The sequence below is a fragment of the Eulemur rufifrons genome, chromosome 16 (genome assembly GCF_041146395.1).
Source record: "Eulemur rufifrons isolate Redbay chromosome 16, OSU_ERuf_1, whole genome shotgun sequence".
Taxonomy (NCBI): Eukaryota; Metazoa; Chordata; class Mammalia; order Primates; family Lemuridae; genus Eulemur; species Eulemur rufifrons.
Genome location: NC_090998.1, coordinates 78,806,083 through 78,826,310, shown reverse-complemented (window position 1 = coordinate 78,826,310; position 20,228 = coordinate 78,806,083). Strand labels below are relative to the sequence as shown.

At 41.9% G+C, this 20,228-nt stretch overlaps 1 protein-coding gene and 1 non-coding gene across 2 annotated transcripts in view; one reads left to right on the top strand and one right to left on the bottom strand.

Moving 5' to 3' along the window:
• The window catches only part of DRAM1 (DNA damage regulated autophagy modulator 1), a 29,491-nt gene extending 16,236 nt beyond the window's left edge, over window positions 1-13,255 (bottom strand). The window contains exons 1-2 of the mRNA XM_069490410.1: window positions 13,125-13,255; window positions 1,615-1,682 (exon numbers count right to left, since the gene is read on the bottom strand). Of these exons, the coding sequence (XP_069346511.1) occupies window positions 1,615-1,682; window positions 13,125-13,255 (199 nt within the window). The remainder of the gene's footprint in view (window positions 1-1,614; window positions 1,683-13,124) is intronic.
• LOC138397772 (small nucleolar RNA SNORA20) lies at window positions 6,676-6,805 on the top strand. Its single transcript, XR_011235880.1, has one exon. It is a non-coding gene; the product is annotated as a small nucleolar RNA SNORA20 (small nucleolar RNA).
• Window positions 13,256-20,228: the final 6,973 nt, after the last annotated feature.

Sequence of the window (20,228 nt, the reverse complement as noted above, 5' to 3'; positions counted from 1 at the left end):
CTATTTAATAGCATTTATTGTTTAAGAGACTAATTTGTCAGTAAAATGTAATCTACATGGGAGCGGCGGCCTTGTCTGTTTTGTTTGCTGTTGTGACCCCAACACTAAGCACAAAGCTCATCACACAGTAGATACTTAGTAAACGAATGTTGAAGAAATGGACAGCTATCATAATTTTAGATATATATTCCTTTAACTTAGCAAATTTATCTTATAGAAAAATTCACATAAACATGCAAAATATATTTAAAAAGATGTTCACTTCAATGTTGTAACTACAAAATATCAGAAATAGTTTAACAATATGGGACTCACTAACTAAATTATAATACATCCATGTGATGGCCATCATGCATGTGTTAAAAGCATAAGGTAGACTTGTATGTAGTGACATAATGATGACCATAATATTTTAGTGAATTTTAAAAAGCAGGTAAAAAAATAATAATTTATCATGACTATTTCCAGTGAATATGTCCACATCAGCTTCTGCCTTGCCTAGAAGCAAAAAGCCAGATTTTATCACTTGCTGGTGATAAAATAGTCCCTCTGTCTTCCAAGTCTGGACTGTTGGCAAAGATGGTGTAACAGGGCACTGGAATTGATCCGCCCCATACCTCTACTTCCTTTTGCTCACTTCCCAAACCTCAGGAGGAGAGGACCACAAACGGGTGAGGAAGTGAAACCTTCTCTGTACCAGGTAGAATTAACAAAATCCAAAGACGCCCAGTCACTAAGTAGGGTTTCCAGCACCTGTCCCTTCCCACGCTGCACCAGCAGAAAGCAACAAATAGACCCTTGGCAAACACTTGATTGTTCCATAGGGTGAAGGACTATGGAAGGACTAAGAGAAAGAGCCCTACAAGCTGACATCTGTACACTCAGATCACCCCATAGGAGACTACATTTTACAGTAATTATAAAACAGTTGCCATTAATGTGCATTACATTAGTTGGCTCATGACAGGGTTGTATCCCATCCACTGCATCTCAGGAGCATCTGAGGAATTGAAAGGAAAAATCATACCTGAGTTGGAGACAAACAATTCCTTGCTTCACCTTTCTCCTTTCTCTGACAGATAAGATGATGCCTTTGTAAGGGGTTCTCAAACTTTAGTGAGGATCCCAGTCCCTGAGAGTGCTTGTTAACTATTCTTGGACCCCACTCCCAAAGGCTCTGGTTGAGTGGATCTGTAGTGTGGTCCAGGAACATGTGTTTTAACCAAAGCCTCAGATGATGTTCACCAAGTTGCCTTCAGAACACATTTTGAGAAATATTAGCTTCTACATTGGGTGTCTTTGGCTTACAGTGTCTTGGATATAAACCAAAATTTTTAAAAACCAAATTACATTTAAAATCAATTTCAGAAGTTTGGTATTTAAAACCACCTACAGCAAATCCTGTGACAAATTACCAGATAAAGTAAAGTTCTGTAATAAAGCCATAAATAATTTTGGATTTCTAGTCACTTTAGTTTCTCAAAGTAGGGAAAAATTCTAGCTGCAAAAGTTGTAGTTTTAAAACTTATACATACACATGCTGTCAGTAACACATTTGACTTCATTTAGGATTGTGAGTTTTTCATTTATTGATAATAATTATTGTGTACTTACCAAGAAATGCAGAGAAGTTTATCATAAATCCAAAAATACCACTCTCTGGAGGTGTTGTTCCTGTATCACTGGGAAAGAGAAGAAATGTCCAAATTATTGAATTCAGTTCAGACCTCTGAGCAGGCATAGAACTGGCAAGTTTTATATTGGCCTGTTTTATAGCTCCCAGTTTTAAAACTGATGGCAATTAATTTCATCTGGGTGTTCAGCCACTTTGAATTCCAAAGATTTGGCCTGATTTTTTCCTAAAGTATTTTCATTTTGGCTCTGAAAAATCTAAAACTAATTTTTCTACCATGAGAGATTACATTTAATTTTTTGCCATAGTAAAAAGCTAGAAAATGTTTAAAATGAATGGTGTTGCTGTTTCTCAAATGATCAAACCCATGCTCAGTGAAAAATTGATTGTGACTATTTTGGGGAAAAAAAAGTAACTGATCTAAAATCACATTTCAGAATTCTACTATTGAGACATGAAATATACCTAAACACACCACTTTAATTTTTTGATAACTAGATTTATGCCCATGTTGTTATAGTGCTGAAAATAAAATGATAAAAAGGTGAGCAATATTATTGATCTCTATTAGTACTTTATGGAAACAATAGGGTATGAAGGGTATATTAATTGTGATCAATTATTTTAATGAAAAAGGGTTTCTATAAAACATTTTTCAGGTGCAGTCTATCGACATTAAGTGAGTTGAAAAATGTTGTTTGGCATGTTCTATTTTCTATTAGTTCCAAGTTTTAAATGTTTACATTTTCAGGCTGCTCACTTAGCAACTTTCCCAGTACAACATGAAACAACTTGTACCCGTTTTGAGTGCTTCCACATTTCAAAACAGCTTCTGAAATTTAAGTATTGAAAAACTGATCACATTGAAAAAGATGCATTTCAAAGTGTCTGAAGAATTCTACATGAAGCCTGTGTTTGCAGAAAGCAAGAATTGTAAAGTTTTGTGAACATTTAAAGAGTATACAGGCTGGGCGCGGTGGCTCACGCCTGTAATCCTAGCACTCTGGGAGGCCGAGGTGGGCGGATCGTTTGAGCTCAGGAGTTCGAGACCAGCCTGAGCAAGAGCGAGACCCCACCTCTACTAAAAATAGAAAGAAATTATATGGACAGCTAAAAATATATATAGAAAAAATTAGCCGGGCATGGTGGTGCATGCCTGTAGTCCCAGCTACTCGGGAGGCTGAGACAGGAGGATCGCTTCAGCTCAGGAGTTTGAGGTTGCTGTGAGCTAGGCTGACGTCATGGCACTCACTCTAGCCTGGGCAACAGAGTGAGACTCTGTCTCAAAAAAAAAAAAAAAAAAAAAGAGTATACAGAGGTTGTTATCAGCCCCCCTTACAACAAATGCCTTTATTCCCAATTATCTCAATCGCAGTGTCACTTGTACCTGTAAGAACCTGAAGGGTTTAGAATTTAACATTACCACTTTTCCCACTAAAACCATTTTGCACACTAAAGGAGTGCTGAGGTGGAGACGGCTGCCTGAGATGCACCACGCCCTTCTGAGCACACTGCTGAACAGCATGGAGAAGAGAGTGGGAACCAGTACCAGGAAGAAAGCAGAGACAGCTCTCAACTTCGGGCAGCACTTTTGCCAGTCAATTAACTCTGACAAGGAAATCAAGCCTTCCTCTCTTGGCCTAAGGGCATAAAAAAGCAGCCACCAGATGACTCATCCTAGGGCACTTGTTGCACAGGTCCAAGAGTAATTCTGGAAACTCAGGCAGCCACTCACCAGGGACAGAAGCACAGGCAGAGGAGATGTACTGGGAAGAAGTTTATTTGCTTGTTTGTGGAGAAAGGGAAGGAAATGGAAGAATGAGGAAGACATTTAGGAAGACAGGCAGTTGGGGGCATGAGAGTATTCTAACAGGCGATGAAGAAGACCAGATTTGGGGACCCTGTCTATTGATGGCAAATTGAGACTATGTCAAAGGCCCAGATGTATGGTCCACAGGACATCAAGCATGTGATCTGAAAACTCAGAATTTCAGGGTGGTATTTTATTCTTGTTTATCTGTACACTTAAAACCATACAGGTGGAACCAAAAGCACTTTGCAAATAGCCAGTCCATAGGTATTTGTTGAATGAATGACTATTAGTACTGGCAAAAAAAATGACCTAATAGATACCACTTACAGAGCATTAACTATGTACCAGACACCATTAGGTGCTTACTGTAATCGTTTCATTTCATCCTTACAACCCTAAGGTGGATTTTATATCAACCCCATTTTACAAAGGAGGAAACTGGGTATTAGAGAGGTTACAAAACTCATTCAAGATCAAAGAGCTATGTAGAAGAATCCTTATCCCAATCCAAATGTTTAACCCCTGACGTCCCAGCGTCCTCTGAGCTCTAACAGCAGGCAAGGAACAAAGCAGCCAGGAGAGTGATGGGGGTGGGGCACAAACACTAATATGCTGGTCCATGTTTAACAGATAGCTCTAGAGGGCACCTGATTTGTATTATAGCATTTGCTAATTTCCATGGTGAAAATACTCCCAACGTGTCAAAATTCAGGCTACCAAAGGCAGGTCACTGAACATGGAGCTGGGAAGAGATACACACAGTGGGTTCTCAGGGGCAGATACCAGCTGGTTCCAGCACACCATGGGAATGAACCTTCACGGTAACGAGAAGAGATCAGTATGCCTTTGTTGTGTCCCAGGAAGATGTAAACTGGGCAAAACCATAAAAACTTCTCAAATACTATAACTGAATTGTAAAACCTCTTTGACAAAAACTACCATGGTAAATCTAATTATTTTTCAGGATTATTGAGTCCATAACACCCACCATCCATGCATGAGAACCAATGGGCCACTTCCCTACATCTTTGCACTAAAAGATAGGCAGTGGCACTATAACAAAAACTGGGGAAAATATTAATGCACTGAATTCATAACCAGTTGTTTGGTTGAACAACCATCTTTTCAACATTTTTGGTTTGGCTCCTCAAGATAATGATAACATTTATCCATTCATCAACAAAGCACTCGTTAGACACAACCTGAATCACAAATTCCCAAATCTATCAGGTAAGAATTGTCAGAGTTTGTGATTTATTTCCACTAAATGACAAAAGGATATTATGTTAGCTGAAATTTTGCTCAAGAATATTTCATAAAAACTTTCCAAGCAGCAAATGAAAATGTAGATATGTGTACAAACTTTTAAGAATGGTAGCAGTCACCCATTTTGGTTAATAAAAATGAAAGGGCTCTTACCCCTCAATGAAAAATGTTCTTATAAGTCTTTCAGTCTCTGATCTTATATATTACGTTGTAAGTAAATATTGAGTCACATCTTCTGATGTTGGAATTCAGATGAGCATAACACTAAGGGGGTAACCAAGAGACCCTGTGGGTAGCCTCTTTTTATTTTCTAGCTCATATTAAATGATTCCATCACACAGGGCAGAGGTAGTAGTATTTGGCTGGCATAGCTGTGCCTGGGTGCCTGATTCAGGACACTGGAGAACGAGTGAGAGGGGAAACCAATTGCTTCCCAACCTGGCAGCAGTCTCTCTATGCAGCTCCCTTATCATTCTGCCTCATGTGGTTTCAGCACTGTGGTTGGCCCTGCCCCAACCCCACCTCAGCCCCACCCACCACCTCACTTGCCTGCTTGTTAATGAGGCACTTCCGGGAAACTGCAATGGGAAAAGGAGAGCAAGTTGTTACCTATGGTTTAGAAGCTGTTGAGGCTGTTAAGTGGACACGGTTGTTCCAGGGTAGGTTGTGCTTATGAAATCAGTTTACGTGCTCGTTTCCTGTATTTACATATCCGCAGGTTAAGCTGACTGTGGAAAATTCCAAGTAGTCTGTGTAACATCGTTCTCCAAACTAATTTATGAAGTTAAGCCAGTGCCTAATCAACTGATGCTCAAAGTAATGAAAACAGTACAAAGAAAATGTGCTTGATAACATAAGACTTTCCCAAGCTTGGTCAAATGTTGTTCTTTAAAGCACTGGATACAGGAGATTCAATTACTCCAAAGCCTGGAGTGATGGTTTATTGGAGGGGCTTAGATGCTGACAAGATGCAACATTACCTTTATATCCAGTCTGAGGTTTATTAGATTGTTCTAAAATCATAAGCTTATTGCTTGGAAGATTGACCAGGACTCAAAACCAAAAAAAAAAAAAAAAAAAATGCAATGCTCCAGTAAAAAGAGACCATTATTTCCTTTATCTTTACCATATTTAAATACATTTAAAAGAAATAAGTATGGTAGTAAAAAGTTATATTGCAGTTTATTAGATACTTTTAATTATTAGGGCTAACTTTATGGCGGCTTCACTTAGTGATGACTATTCCAGAGTGGGAGGCACCATACAGTTATATCAACTATTTTTAAACTAAAAAAGAATTTCCTACTCACGAATGCAAATGACTTGCTCTTTTCTTGCACTACTCGCATGCAATTTTGCCCCCTCTCCGTCAGAGTTCCCTCTCTGTTCACGCATACAACACTTTTTAAAAGAAATTGTTAAGCATCTCCTAAGCGTGGGGAACTGTGGCAGGTGACCGCAATACAAAGATAAAAAGATAATGTACTACCTTCAGAAAGCTTAGCATCTAACAAACAATTCAAAGATTCCTAGTTACTGATTGCTTTCTATGCAACGGGCAATTTTGTAGGCTCAGGAAATATAGCAGTGAATACAGCAGAAAAAGCCCCTCCTTCATGGAATATATATTCTGGTTTATATTGACAAACATCAATAATCTAGGAGGGAGGAGTGCTGTGAAGAAAGGGAAAGGTGGATAAGAGGCCAGAGAAAGATAGGTGGGCTGCTTACTTGTGACAGGGTAATCTGGGAAGGTGACCTTGATGAGAGACCTGAACGAAAGGAGAGAGTGAGCATTAGAACACCTGGGCTAAGTCAGGCCAGGTGCAATAGCTCACACCTGTAGTCCCAGGCGACTGCTTGAGCCCAGGAGTTCTAGGCTGCAGTGAGCAATGATCATGCTACTGCTCTCCAGCCTGGGAGACAGAGTAAGACCCTGTCTATTAAAGAAAACACAAAAAAAACGTCCCTTCATTTGCTGCTATAATTTCACAATGCTATGAGCAGTTATACCTATGGAATAAAATTATATTGGGCCATTGTAAATTGAAACGAAGTAACCATTTTCATCTCTTCTGCATCACTGGATATTGTTTTGGTAAAAACTGTGAAAAAATTTAAAAATTAAAAAAAATGATATCAGGGCCAAGAAAGTTACAAACATAAGGGACAGCCAAGTGCAAAGGCCTTGAGATGGCCCTGTGGTAGAAGGCTGCAAGGCGTGGGCGTGGCTGGAAGGGGGTGGGCGCAGACAGTGGGATATGTGTGGGCAGGGGGAGGGGTCGTGATAAGGACTTCGGAAGCCATTCTAAACACAGTGAGAAGCTGTTGAGGGCCTACAGCAGCACAGTGCTATGAAGTCGGCCGACCTTTTTAAAGGATGTTTCTAAAAGACTGTAGAGAGGCAACTGTGGACCCGGGAGACTACTAGAAAGCTATTTCCACAGTTTGTCAGGAGATGACAGTGGCCCAGACCAGCATGGTAATAAAGAGGGAGATGAAAGTCGTCAGATTTAGAAAGTTTTTTGAAAGGAGTCTCTAGAAACCACCCCCTCTAAGACTCCAGCAGCTAATGATATCAAAAGAAAAAATAGAAATAAATGCCTTTCCTCAGCACTTATACTCTGCCAGGCACATCTTACTTAATCTTCACAACAGTGGCCGGGCACTGTGGCTCACGCCTGTAATCCTAGCACTCTGGGAGGTCGAGGCAGGAGGATTGCTTGAGCTCATAAGTTTAAGATCAACCTGAGCAAAAGTGAGACCTCATCTCTCCTAAAAATAGAAAAAATTAGCCGGGCATGCTGGCGTGCGCCTGTAGTCCCAGCCACTCGGGAGGCTGAGGCAGGAGGATCGCTTGAGCCCAGGAGTTTGAGGTTGCTGTGAACTAGGCTGATGCCATGGCACTCTAGCCCGGGCAACAGAGTGAGACTTTGTCTCAAAAAAAAAAAAAAATATCTTCATAACAACATTATAAGGAGAGTACTTATCATCACTATATTGAAGATGATGAAAAGTAACTTGCCCAAGGTCACATAGATAGTAAATGAGGAAGCCAAGCCATGCAAATCTAGAACTGTCTAATTTTAATGGATACAACTTAGGAACTCTTCTTTGTTGTGCTACATTACATTATTTAAACAAATTATCATTTTCATGTTAGTTTACAGTATTGTATCTCTACAATCAGGGTCGTATCAGCTATTCCTTCCAGAGCCTTTACATAGAAGTCCTTGGCTCCCAATACTCTTCAATGCATGTTCTTGGACTGAAAAGCAATTACTGTCACATAAAGATGACTATTGAATGGAGCAAACTTTTTTTTTAATAAATTGAGATTGAGTGCTTATGTTTGAAAGTTGTCAGCCCCTCACCAGCCAAGACTTTCTGAGAATATTCTAATGCCTTTTTAAAAGTAGGAATAACAGAAGAAAAATGTTCACAAGTTTACTTAATTTGGTGGAAAAAAATGAATTTTATGTTCTCAAATGACAGTGGAAAATTTAAATCAGAGAAGAAATTGTGTATTTACAGTTGACTCAGAGGCAGAACAACGTTGCTTTCATCACCTTAATTAATTTTGGGGCTGAGAAAGTTTGGGACCTTCAATTTTCTTACTATGCTTTTCTTAGAATTAACTAATCTAGGTCATGCTTTTTTGAAGTAAATATTCAATGATAAATGATCATTTCAAGGACGATACTTTTCTAGCTGAAAGTTTTAAACGACATGTCTGCCTTTTTGTCCTTATGACATTATGGTTTAGAAACACTATGAGGTAATAATCACAGACCTGTAAAGACTGAAGTATCATTAACATCATGGCAGAATATGTGGTTTCAGGCACACAGACCTCATTATCTGAATATTTATTGTCCTTGTCCTCATTGTTATGGCTGAAGAGGAAAGCAAAAGTCACCACTGCCTGAAATTCAGTATAGTTTCAGTAATCAAAAAAGTTGGTTTCAACAAAAGTCACAGAAAATTATAAGGATCCATACATACCACAAACATTTTAACTGAAAGCACATAAATGTACATTCATTGCCCACCTGTTGATGTGGGTCAAGGCCATTACAAGAGTACAGATCCACTGTGCGTCCTCTTGGCATATAAACCACATCTACTCTGAAACCAGTTTTGGTTTCTTTAAAGTGGTTGGAAATCTTAGAGACACTTTTGAAGCTATTTGAGTGCAGATTCCCAGTTTTCTTTTTATCAGTTTTCCTAAATCTTTACAATTGTCATATCCACTACTAAAACGACTGCAATTTTTTTCGACAACTTGTCTCTTTTGAATCTTTCCAAAATGTTCAACCAATTTTTTTTAGAAATTATAATTCCCTTTTGGCATTCATAGGATCAAGAGTTGATGTATATTAAGTCACACAATTACAATAAAAAATACAACTGGCATAGACATAAATATAATTTGAGAATAAACACAACTGGCATTTGATAAGACTACAAAGATATAGGTGACAGAAGCCAGCAAGTACCCAGAGAGGGGCCCCACACTAGGAGACATTTTCAAGGGCCACTGGCTACAGTCAGTGTATTTTTCAGAGAAGGAAGTTATTAGTTAACCCAGCAAGTTGATTAAGTTGAGGCTGGTTAAGAAAGCATCTGATATTATATTCACACATAAACAGGTATCTTCTAAAATTAGCTATGAGCTATGATGATGCCACTGTACTCTAGCCCTGGCAACAGAGCGAGACCCTGTCTCAAAATAAAAAGAGGAAAGGGTCACAGAACATTGTGGATGCAAGAGACCCATTCCCAGGAAGAAGACAGAAGAGGGTGGTGGAACGAGTTAATAAGTTAATTCAAGATAGCCTTAGGGAATTGGTTACAAAGGAAATGTAAGAAACTATAACAAGTTAAGCGTGATTGTGTGTGCTTGAGAATGTGGGTGTGCCTTTGTATGAATTTAAACTAATCTTTTGAGGTTGATTTTTATTTGTCCTTGGTTTTGACATCCTCGCATTAATGGTTTCATAATATAAAAATATCACTGTATGCTATTCCAACTTGTTAAATTTAGTGGCTGTTTGAATCCTATGTTTTTAATTTCATTTTCTGATATGAAATCCATCCACTGGGCTAAAATACATATAAAACGGTATGCCTTATAATCATCCTTATTCCCCACCTGTTAATATCTCACTGACCTTGACCCACTCCTCCCTTTGTCACACACAGATAAGCCACTTGCATTAGTTTCTTTAAACAAGCTAATACAAATTATATATTATTTTTCTCCTCCTTTTTACCAACTAATGGTAGCATATTTTGTTCTGCATCTTGCTTGTTTTCATGTGACAGTGTCTCTTGGAGATGTTTTCGTATCAGTATAATGATTTAAAGAGAATATACTATGTACAGAGAGCTATTGCTTGAGGTATTCTTTGGATAAACCATATTTATTTAGCCAGTCCTCTACTGAAAGACATTTATATTGTTTCCAATCTTTTGTTATTCAAAGCAATGCTGTGAGTAACCTTGTAGATACGGAATTCTTCACATGAGCATGTATGTATACCTGTGAGATAAATTTACAAAAGAGAGGCTGTAGCATCAAATGATGTGTGTGTATGTGTGTGAGAGACAGATTTTCACAGATATCACCAAAGCCTCTCCATAGAGATTGAAATCAATTTACATTCCCATGAGCAATGTATGAGAGAGGCCCTTTCCCCAAAGTCTCACCAGTAGTAGTACCAAACATTTGGATTTCTGCTAATCCAGCAGATGAAAACTGACATCAGGGAGTTGTAACTTGAAATTTTTATTCCTATTCATGAAGCTGAGCATCTTTCCACATGTCTAAGAGCCATTTGCCTATTTATCCAATATACTGAAGACGAACAATGTTACAAGGAGAACATATCTGGTAAGGAAGCTGACTTTGAATGTCATACTGGGGAGAAGACCTCCTTATGCTTCCGGCTCTTATTTAACTGTTCTAAAAACATCAGACCACCAGACTGGTTGAAAAATGTTAGAATGTAAAAGGGGACTCATTCTGAGAACTTCCAAATCACTGCCCAGCCACCAAACTGAATGGCCTTACCAAGCTTTCCCCCAATGGTTCTGCCCTCGCCCTCCCTAGGGTAGTGAGTGCCCAAGAAATATTCATTTAACAAACATTGAGTCTTCATGGATCTTATATTCCAGTGAGGGAAGACAGATCATAAACATAATCAATAAGTTAAATCACATGCTTTGTTAGAAGGTGACAGGTACTACGGTGGATAATGAGACTAGATGTGGGGGATCAGGAGTGGTCAGGCTCAATTTTAAAAAAGGTGATCAGGGTAAGTCTCACCAAGATGGTAATATTGGAACAAAGGAAGCAAGGGAGAAAGTTTGGCAATATCTAGAGGAAGAACATTCTGGCAGGGGGAACAGCCAATGCAAGGCCTTGAGGAGGAGGTGTGCCTGATGCGTTTAAGACGCAGGAAGGAGGCCAGTGTGGTTGAAGGGAAGTCCAAGGAGTAAAGGAAGAGGAGAGGAGGGGCCATTAAGGTTAGAGATAATAAGGTGGAACATTTCTGGCCGGCAGATGACTATGAAATTACTCCCATCACTTCTCCCTGTCTGATTCTAGCTACGTCTTGCCCTTGATTCAGTGACTTAGTTTTCTCAGAAAGGCAGGGGTGAGCTAAGTAAGCAGAGAGCGCAAACAACCCCAAAGCCCCAGCATAGATAGGCAATCCACACACATGTTTGTTGTTTGTTGGCTGAGGACTCCTGGCAGCAAAGGGACAATTTCATGCCTTCTTTGCTCATAACTCTGCTTTTCCTGAAGGCTTCCTTTCCTTGTTAAACTTTAAACCCCCTTCTTTGGAGTGTCTGTAATTTGAGCATCTCACAAGTGGTTCTTCGCTCTGTCAGCTTATTTCCCCACTTCTGAACAGCTCCCATTTCAAGTTCACCTTGGGGTGACGTTAAATCACAGCTACATCAGACACTTCTACAAAGATTCAAACCCTGCCTCTGTCAGCCTGGCCAATGCATATCACATATTGTGTGTCCCTGACCTCCAGATCCAGCCAAACACAGCAACTATTTTCTCAATAAAAAGCACTGCAGGGAGAGCAGCACTTTCCTTTCACACACATCTAAGAGGATCTATCCTGCTTCATAAACAAGTGAGCCGATGGCACTTGGGCCTGACATGTGCCGTGAGAAACCAAGCCCAGGTTTCTGCATGGGCACGAGACCAGATGGGAAAGTCTCCTCAATGTATAGAACATCTCTTTTTCCATGGGCAAAACCACCACAGCTACTGCAGATTTGTTTCTGTGAGCTATTCTACCTATCACTCTCTTCCTTCCATCTTTTAAACGCTAGTCCTTTCTTTCCTCTCCTTTGTTTTTCCTTCCTCAACAACAACAACAAAAAAAAAACCCACCACCACAAAACATTGCTCACCAGACAGAATGGCTGCAGGGAAGGGGAGACCCTGTACCCTATATCTTAAAGGCATAACAAACTTTGGGTGTCACCAATTTTATCATCCCCTCACCAACCAATGCAGACCCAGAGGGGTCACACCACTTAGATAAGGATGGATTATTCTAATGTTGAAGGAATGCCTACTGCCACCAAGGCACCAAGGTACGGCCAAGGCACAGAGCTGGGAGACGTAAAAAGGACCAGGCCATTGTCACTGGCACTGATGAAGTGACCCTCAGGAAAGGTGGAGGGCATAACACAGCAAAAATGATTTGGTAAAATAACACAAGAGATGTCACAAGTTGTTAGCAAGTTGAGGGTTCTGACTTTAGGGGTGCAGTGCCGAGGAGGGGTCTTGGGCAGCTTAAGCCAGACTCCCAAGGACCAGGAAAGCACAGGGTGGCTTTCCATATGGGACAGATCTGGATGTGAATTCTGCTTCTACCATTTCTTAGTGTAACATCAGTGTCACGTTGTTGATATTTCATCTGTTTTAAACCTCCGTTTCCTTGTACGACAAATGAATCTAGACATCCACTTCAAAGGATGTTGGGAGGCAGAAGTGAAATAGTGAGCTGTTTAGAGCAACCCTGAATCTACCTTATACAATGAATGCCATCTATTCAGGACCCATCCTTGTTTCAGTATTGCCACACAAGCGTCTTCCCGAGGTTCTGTCCCATACCCAGACTGGAAGCTCTACCGTTTGTCCGGAACTCTCCAGGTGCCGCTCTGCTGAGTTCAGGGTAAAGGCAGCGCTGCTCTGCGCCGAACCCCTCGGCTCCCTACACACCCTGGGCTGTGGGGGGCACTCTCCTCTGGGTTAGACCTCGATCTTGTCGCCAGACGCCCCCAACTGGGTCCGGACGCCGTCCCTTCCCAACGGTGGCGCTCCCCTGTGGTTCCTGCGCCTGCTCCCTGGCCCCTGGCGCCCACCCAGCCCCTCACCTGATGTAGGGGAGGAAGGGGTTGACGTGCCCGGAGAGCACGGCGACCACGTAGGAGATGATGAAGGCGGCGGACGACCAGGTCACCAGGAGGAAGGGGACGAAGGCCATTCCCCGGAGGAAGCACAGCATCGCGCCGCCGCCGAGAGGGCACTGCGCTAACCGGGGTTGCTAGGGGCTGCCTGGAGGCGGGGGCCGCGCACTTGCCGGCCCGCCAGGTGGCGGCCACGGCGCGGACGGCCACGGGCGGCGGGACTGGGCGGCTCCGCGACGGCCGGGCGGGCCGGGCCCCGGCGGGAGGGAAGCGCGAGGAGCGGAGCGAGGCGGCGGGCGGCGAGGCGGCCGGGCTGGGGGTGGGTGGGGCGCGGGCCTCCCGGGCTTGTTGCGAAACCAGTGAAGTCACAAAGCGGCGGGGCGGCCGCCTCGGGGGCTCGCGGCGACCTCCCAGCGGACGCGACGCCGGAGCCGGCGGGGACGCGGTGGTCAAGTTACTTTCGCTTTTGGTTCGGACACGGCGCGGGTGGGCGCGGGCGGCTACGCGGGGTCGTCGGAGGGTATGTCCGCTCTGTCCTTCCCACCCAGCCTGGCCACCCGGCTCTTGCGCAACTCCGGAGAAATGGATTCACTCCTCCCGGACCCTCCTTCCCTCGGAGTTTCCGGGGTACCGACTCTTGCACCCCGAGGGCTTCCCCTCTCAAGCCCCGCCGCCGGCGCATCGCGGCGGAGAGGGTGGCCGGCGCGAGGGGACACCCACACCATCCGGTCCCGTGGCTGCCCTTGCTACTGCTGCTGCTGCGGGGTCCGGGCAGAAATGTTCGGTGACATTCCCCAGGCCACAGGGCACAGATGTGGCACCCACCTGGGTGGTGTCCACCTGAAAGCCAAGACAGTGTAGGAGCAGGGGGAGGAGGCAGCGGGTGGGGCTGACTCCGGCAGAGCCGAGCGGCCCATTGTGCCGCTTTCAACAAGAGCGCACCTGGAGTGTTTCCTGGAAATCAGATTTCCCTTTCTCCTCTCAGGGATCTGGATTGCCCAGAGTTGGAGCCTTGACCTAAGATGAGTAATGGTGACTTGATACATGTCAACCCCTGCAAAAGGGATTTGTGTTCTGGAGGAGCTTGCAAGCACCGTGATTTTGAAGTATAGTTTAGGGATTCTGGGCCCCACGTACGTGGCTGAGGTTCTTGGGTCATGGTGACCCAACGTGGGCTCCTTCCAGCCACATTAACCTTTCTTGGGTGCTGCACCTGCTAGAGTATGGGCTGCAAAGATGAAATAGCACCATTAGGACTAGGAGACGGATAGATCAAAATAACATAAAATTACATGGACTATCCAATAGAAAGGAGAGGATAAAAAAAGTGAAATAGAGTTATGCACAGGGCTGGAGGCCAGGGCCCAGGGCTCTGATCAAGGACAGGGGAGGTTTTCTGACAGATGACATCAGAGTTTTCAAAAGGAAAATAATTACCAACCAGGCAAAGAAAAGTGAGGCTAGCATTCAGGCCCACAAAACAACAGGAGAAAAATGCATAGACTGACAGCACTTGTGTCTCTGGAACTAGAAAAGCATTTGAATAAATGAGTCTGGGAATGGAAACAGGGCCAAGTCTGCTAAGAATCTTGGATTACTCTGGTAGTGAGGGGAGAGTAGGAAAATGGGCAGACTGGTATTTCAAGAGCTCAGTGTGGCTGTGGGTGAGGGCCCAGCCTACTGAATAAAACAAAAACTTTATTTTATTTATTTATTTATTTATTTTTGAGACAGAATCTCGCTCTCTTGCCCAAGCTAGAGTGCCGTGGCATCAGCCTACCTCACAGCAACCTCAAACTCCTGAGCTTAAGCGATCCTTCTGCCTCAGCCTCCTGAGTAGCTGGGACTACAGGCATGTACCACCACGTCCGGCTAATTTTTTCCTGTATATATTTTTAGCTGTCCAACATTTCTTTCTATTTTTAGTGGAGACGAGGTCTTGCTCTTGCTCAGGCTGGTCTCGAACTTCTGACCTCAAGTGATCCTCCTGCCTCGGCCTCCCAGAGTGCTAGGAAAACAAAAGCTTTAAACCAAGGCTTTTTAAAAATCACAAAAGCTGGCATCCATGGTGTTCCACTGTAATCTCTACCGAAATTTCTGTGTTCTGAAAACCACTGTATTCTCTCTTCTTCCTTCCCTATCCCCATGATCTCCCTTTTCTCCTTTCCTACTCTACTACTGACTCATCAGATTAAAAAAAACAAAACAACAAAAAAAAAAAACTCTCCCTTAAGCAGAGGAATTATGACATCACCTGACTGTCTTGTGCTTCTGCTGTTTATGTAATTCCCTTAAGCAATTCAATTGGCTAATCACTTTTTTTTTTTTAAGAGAGGGGGTCTCACTATGTTGCCCAGGTTGGTCTTGAACTCCTGGGTCCTCCCACCTCAGTCCTCCAAGTTGCTAGGATTACAGGCATGAGCCACCATCACTTTTATAACAGAAGTATAATTACATGAGTTGTCTGATTATAGAGCCGACAGATAATTTGTTGCTTAAGATAAGTATGTATACATAAATTCTTAAAATAGGTACAGGCATACCTCATTTTATTGTAGTTTGCTTTATTGCATTTCACTTCATTGCATATTTTACAAATTGAAGGTTTATGGCAACCCTACGTTGAATAAGTCTACCGGTGTCATTTTTCCAACAGCATGTGCTCACTTTGCTCACTTCGTGTCTTTGTGTCACATTTTGGTAATTCTTGCAATATTTCAGACTTTTTCATTATTATTGTATGTTATAATATATGTTATATAATATTATAATATTGGTAATCTATGAGTAGTGATCTTTGATGTTACTATAGTAATTGTTTTGGGGTGCCACGAACCACGCCCATATAAGACATCAAACTTAATCTATAAATGTGTGTTCTGACTGCTTCACCAACTGCCCAGTCCCTCATCTCTCTCCCTCTGCTCAGGCCTCCTTATTCCCTGTGACAGAACAATATTGAAATTAGGCCAATTAATAACCCTACAATGGCCTCTAAGTGTTCAAGTGAAAGGAAGAGTTGCCAATCTCTCACTTTAAATCAAAAGCTAGAAATGATTACGCTTAGTGAGGAAGGTATGTCGAAAGCCTAAAGATAGAAAGATAGGCCTAAAGCTAGGCCTCCTGTGCCAAACAGCCAAGTTGTGAATTCAAAGGAAAAGTTCTTGAAGTCGATTAAAAGTGCTACTCCAGTGAACACACAAATGATAAGAAAGTGAAACAGCCTTATTGCTGATATGGAGAAAGTTTACGGTCTAGGTAAAAGATCCAACAGCCAAAACATTCCCTTAAGCCAAAGCCTAATCCAGAAAAAGGCCCTAACTCTCTTCAATTCTGTGAAGGCTGAGAGAGGTAAGGAAGCTGCAGAAGAAATACCGGAAGCTAGAAGAGGTTGGTCCATAAGATTTAAGGAAAGAAGCTGTTTCCATAACATAAAAGTGCAAGCAAGGGGAAGCAGCAAGTGCTGATGTAGAAGAAGTAAGTTATCCAGATCTAGCTAAGATAATCGATGAAGGTGGCTACTCTGAACAACAGATTTTCAATGTATTAATAGGTGAAATAGCCTTCTATTAGAAGATGACATCTAGGACTTTCATAGCTAGAGAGAAGACAATGCCTGGCTTCAAAGGAGAGGCTGACTCTCTTGTTAGGGGCTAATGCAGCTGGTGACTTTCAATTGAAGCCAATGCTCATTTACTATTCTGAAAATCCTAGGGCCCTTAGGAATTATGCTAAATTGACTCTGCTTGTGCTCTGTAAGTGGAACAACAAAATCTGGATGACAGCAATCTGTTTATAGCATGGTTTAATAAATATTTTAAGCCCACAGTGGAGACCTGCTGCTCAGAAGAGTCCTTTTAAAATATTACTGCTCAATGACAATGCACCTGACACCCAAGAGCCCTGATGGAGATGTATGAGAAGATTAATATTGTTTTCATGCCTGCTAACACAACATCCATTCTGCAGCCCATGGATCAAGGAGTCATTTCAACTTTCACATCTTATTATTTAAGAAACACATTTCATAAGGCTATAGCTGCCATAACGGTGATTCCTCTGATGGATCTGGGTGAAGTAAGTTGAAAACCTTCTGAAAAGGATTCAACATTCTAGATGCCATTAAGAACATTCATGGGAGAAGGTCAAAATATTAACATTATCAGTAGTTTGGAAGAAGTTGATTCTAACCTTCATGGAAGACTTTGAGAGGTTCAAGACCTAAGTGGAGGAAGTTGCTGCAGGTGTGGTGAAAATAGAGAACTAGAATTAGAAGTAGAGCCTGAAGATATGACGGAATTGTTGCAATCTCACAAGAAGAGGAGTTACTTCTTATGGATTAGCAAAGAAAGTAGATTCCTGAGCTGGAATCTACTCCTGGTGAAGACACTGTGAACATTGTTGAAATGACAATAAAGGATTTAGAATATTACATAAACTTAGTTGATAAAGCAGCGGCAGGGTTTGAGAGGATTGACTGCAATTTTGGAAGAAGCTCTACTATAGGTAAAATGCTAGCAAACAGCCTCACTTGCTACTGAGAAATCTTTCATGAAAGGAAGAGTCAATTGATGTAGCAGACTTCCTTGTTTGTTTGTTTTTTATTGAGAAAATGTCACACTCTATTACCTAAGCTGGAGTGCAGTGGTGTGATCATAGCTCACTATAACCTCTAACTCCAGGAATCGAGTGATCCTCCCACCTCAGCCTCCGGAGTGAGGAGAAGTAGCTAGGACTAGAGGCACATGCCACTATGCTCAGCTACTTTTTAAATTTTTTTTGTAGAGGCGAGGTCTGGCTATGTTGCTCAGACTAGTTTTGAACTCCTGGCCTCAAGCGACCCTCCAGCCTTGGCCTCCCAAAGTGCTGGGATTACAGGTGTGAGCCAATGTACCCAGCCCATATTTATGCAATTTGAAGTAATTATATATTATATAACAACATAAACAAGTGATAAGCACCCACAATTCCCTGCCAACAAGCCAACTTTCTCAGTGTCTTATTTCTGCTTGGTTCTTATTCAAAGGAATAATCAAAATTAAATTGTAGTTCCAACCTGTATCTTGATTATTTTTTTATATATCAAGTATCTATTCCAAGTTGTAGTCTTTGAGCTATTGCTTTTAGTGACTCCATATTAGTTCATTAAATTGATGAACTGTAATTTACTTTACTGCCCTCAATGCTGAACATTTATGTTTTTCCAGATATCTCTCCATTTTAAATAACACTTAACATGCATTTCAGCTTTTTCTGTATTTCATTTCTTTTCCCATGAGAAAGATTGCTCTGCCAGAGGGCAACATGGACATTGTAAAATCTCTGTAAACATCCTAAATTATTTGAAGGTACTGTATTGATTCATTACCTCCAAGAACATGAGTGTTTGTTTCATCATCTCCATTTCTGTATTTTTAATGTTTTCTAATACAGTAGCTATAAAATACTAACTTGGGGTTTTAAGTCATATTTCCTTTTCAAGCTTTTGAGCCCTTATTTCATTGTTGGGACAGAAATCACTAATTACCCTGTGCAGCATCCATTTCTCCTTCATCCTTATTAATAGAACTCTGATTTTGGGTGGATATATTCTTCTCCCCTCCAAACGGATTTGACTTCTTAGCTTCCCTTGCAGCTAGAGGTTGCTGTGTGAGTTGGTTTTCACCTGTGGTGTATAGTAAGAAGTGTTATGTGATATTTATAAGAAGGCTGCTTCAGGGAAGCCAACTTGCAACACGATGAGATGGCTGGACTCCAGCAGCCATATTGAAGTATGAAGTCACGAACGTTAAGGAGAGAAGCCATAAACAAGAATAATGGAGCAAAAAGGTGGGTGCTATTGTCCCATGCCCTAAGATATGTAGCTCCTAGGACAGCCTAGATGCCCTAGCTCTGAACTTCTTTTATGTGAAAGACAAATTTCCATCTTGCTTAAGCCACTGTTATTTGGGGAGTTTTCTCTTACATGTAACCACAGCCACAACTTCCTGTATTGACTGATTTATCTCATTCCCTTTATGATGTCTCTAAATCCCAGGTACCCAGTTGTATAGTGGGCCATATTCCTGGAAAACTGGGTATAAATTCATTTTTCTAAATAATACCATTTTGAAATACTATCATGAATCCTCTTTAAATTACCCTATAATTTATCCCTTTTGTAAATCTAAATTTGAATATCCTGAATTTGCTTTAAGAGGCTCGCCTATTCCTTCTACCATGTCATAAAAAGTTTACAAATTCAAACTAAAGTCCTTTTATTCCTCTTAAATTGTGTTTTTTTCCATCGCTGGAGTTCCCACTTTGAGGTACCACATCAAGTGATGTCTGACTGAATACTAGACGTTGTATTTGAAAAATTATTTTTAGAAATAATTTTAAAGGCCAGGCGAGGTGGCGTGGGCCTGTAGTCCCAGCAGGAGGCTGAGGGGAGAGGATGCCTTGCCCCCAGGAGTTCTAGACTAGCCTGGGCAATAAAGCAGTATCTCCTCTCAAAAAAAAAAAAATGAAATAATTTAAGAAATAATTTTAGGTCTTGAATGATATTGCCTTTCTCCAGAGGCACCTGGGACACTTGCTATTCAGCATCATGTCAACCCCATTTTAGAACTTGGAATTTTCTATGCCACCCAGATGCCTGGAAGCCAGACTTCTGGTCTGTTCACAGACTGGTGATTTCCTGCTCACTCTTACTTCAGTCCCACATCCCTGGCCTCCAAGGCTTATTCCCCTAGTCCCTACACCTATGAGGTAGCTGAAAGCCCTGTTCAGTGGTCTCTCCTGCTTAGCAGATGCCCCTGGGCAAAAATAGCCGCATCTCTGGGCTCACTTCTCTGGATCTTTATTCTCTTTCCAGATCTTGGACTGGGAACTCCTCATTAGTTGGTTAAATCTTTGATGCTTTTTTTTTTTTTTTTTCCCTAAGACAGTATCTCACTCTGTTTCCCAGGCTAGAGTGCAGTGGTGTCATCATAGCTCACTGCAGCCTCAAACTACTGGGCTCAAGCCATCCTCCTGCCTGACTCCCAAGTAGTTGGGACCACAGGTGTGTGCCACCACACCCAGCTAATT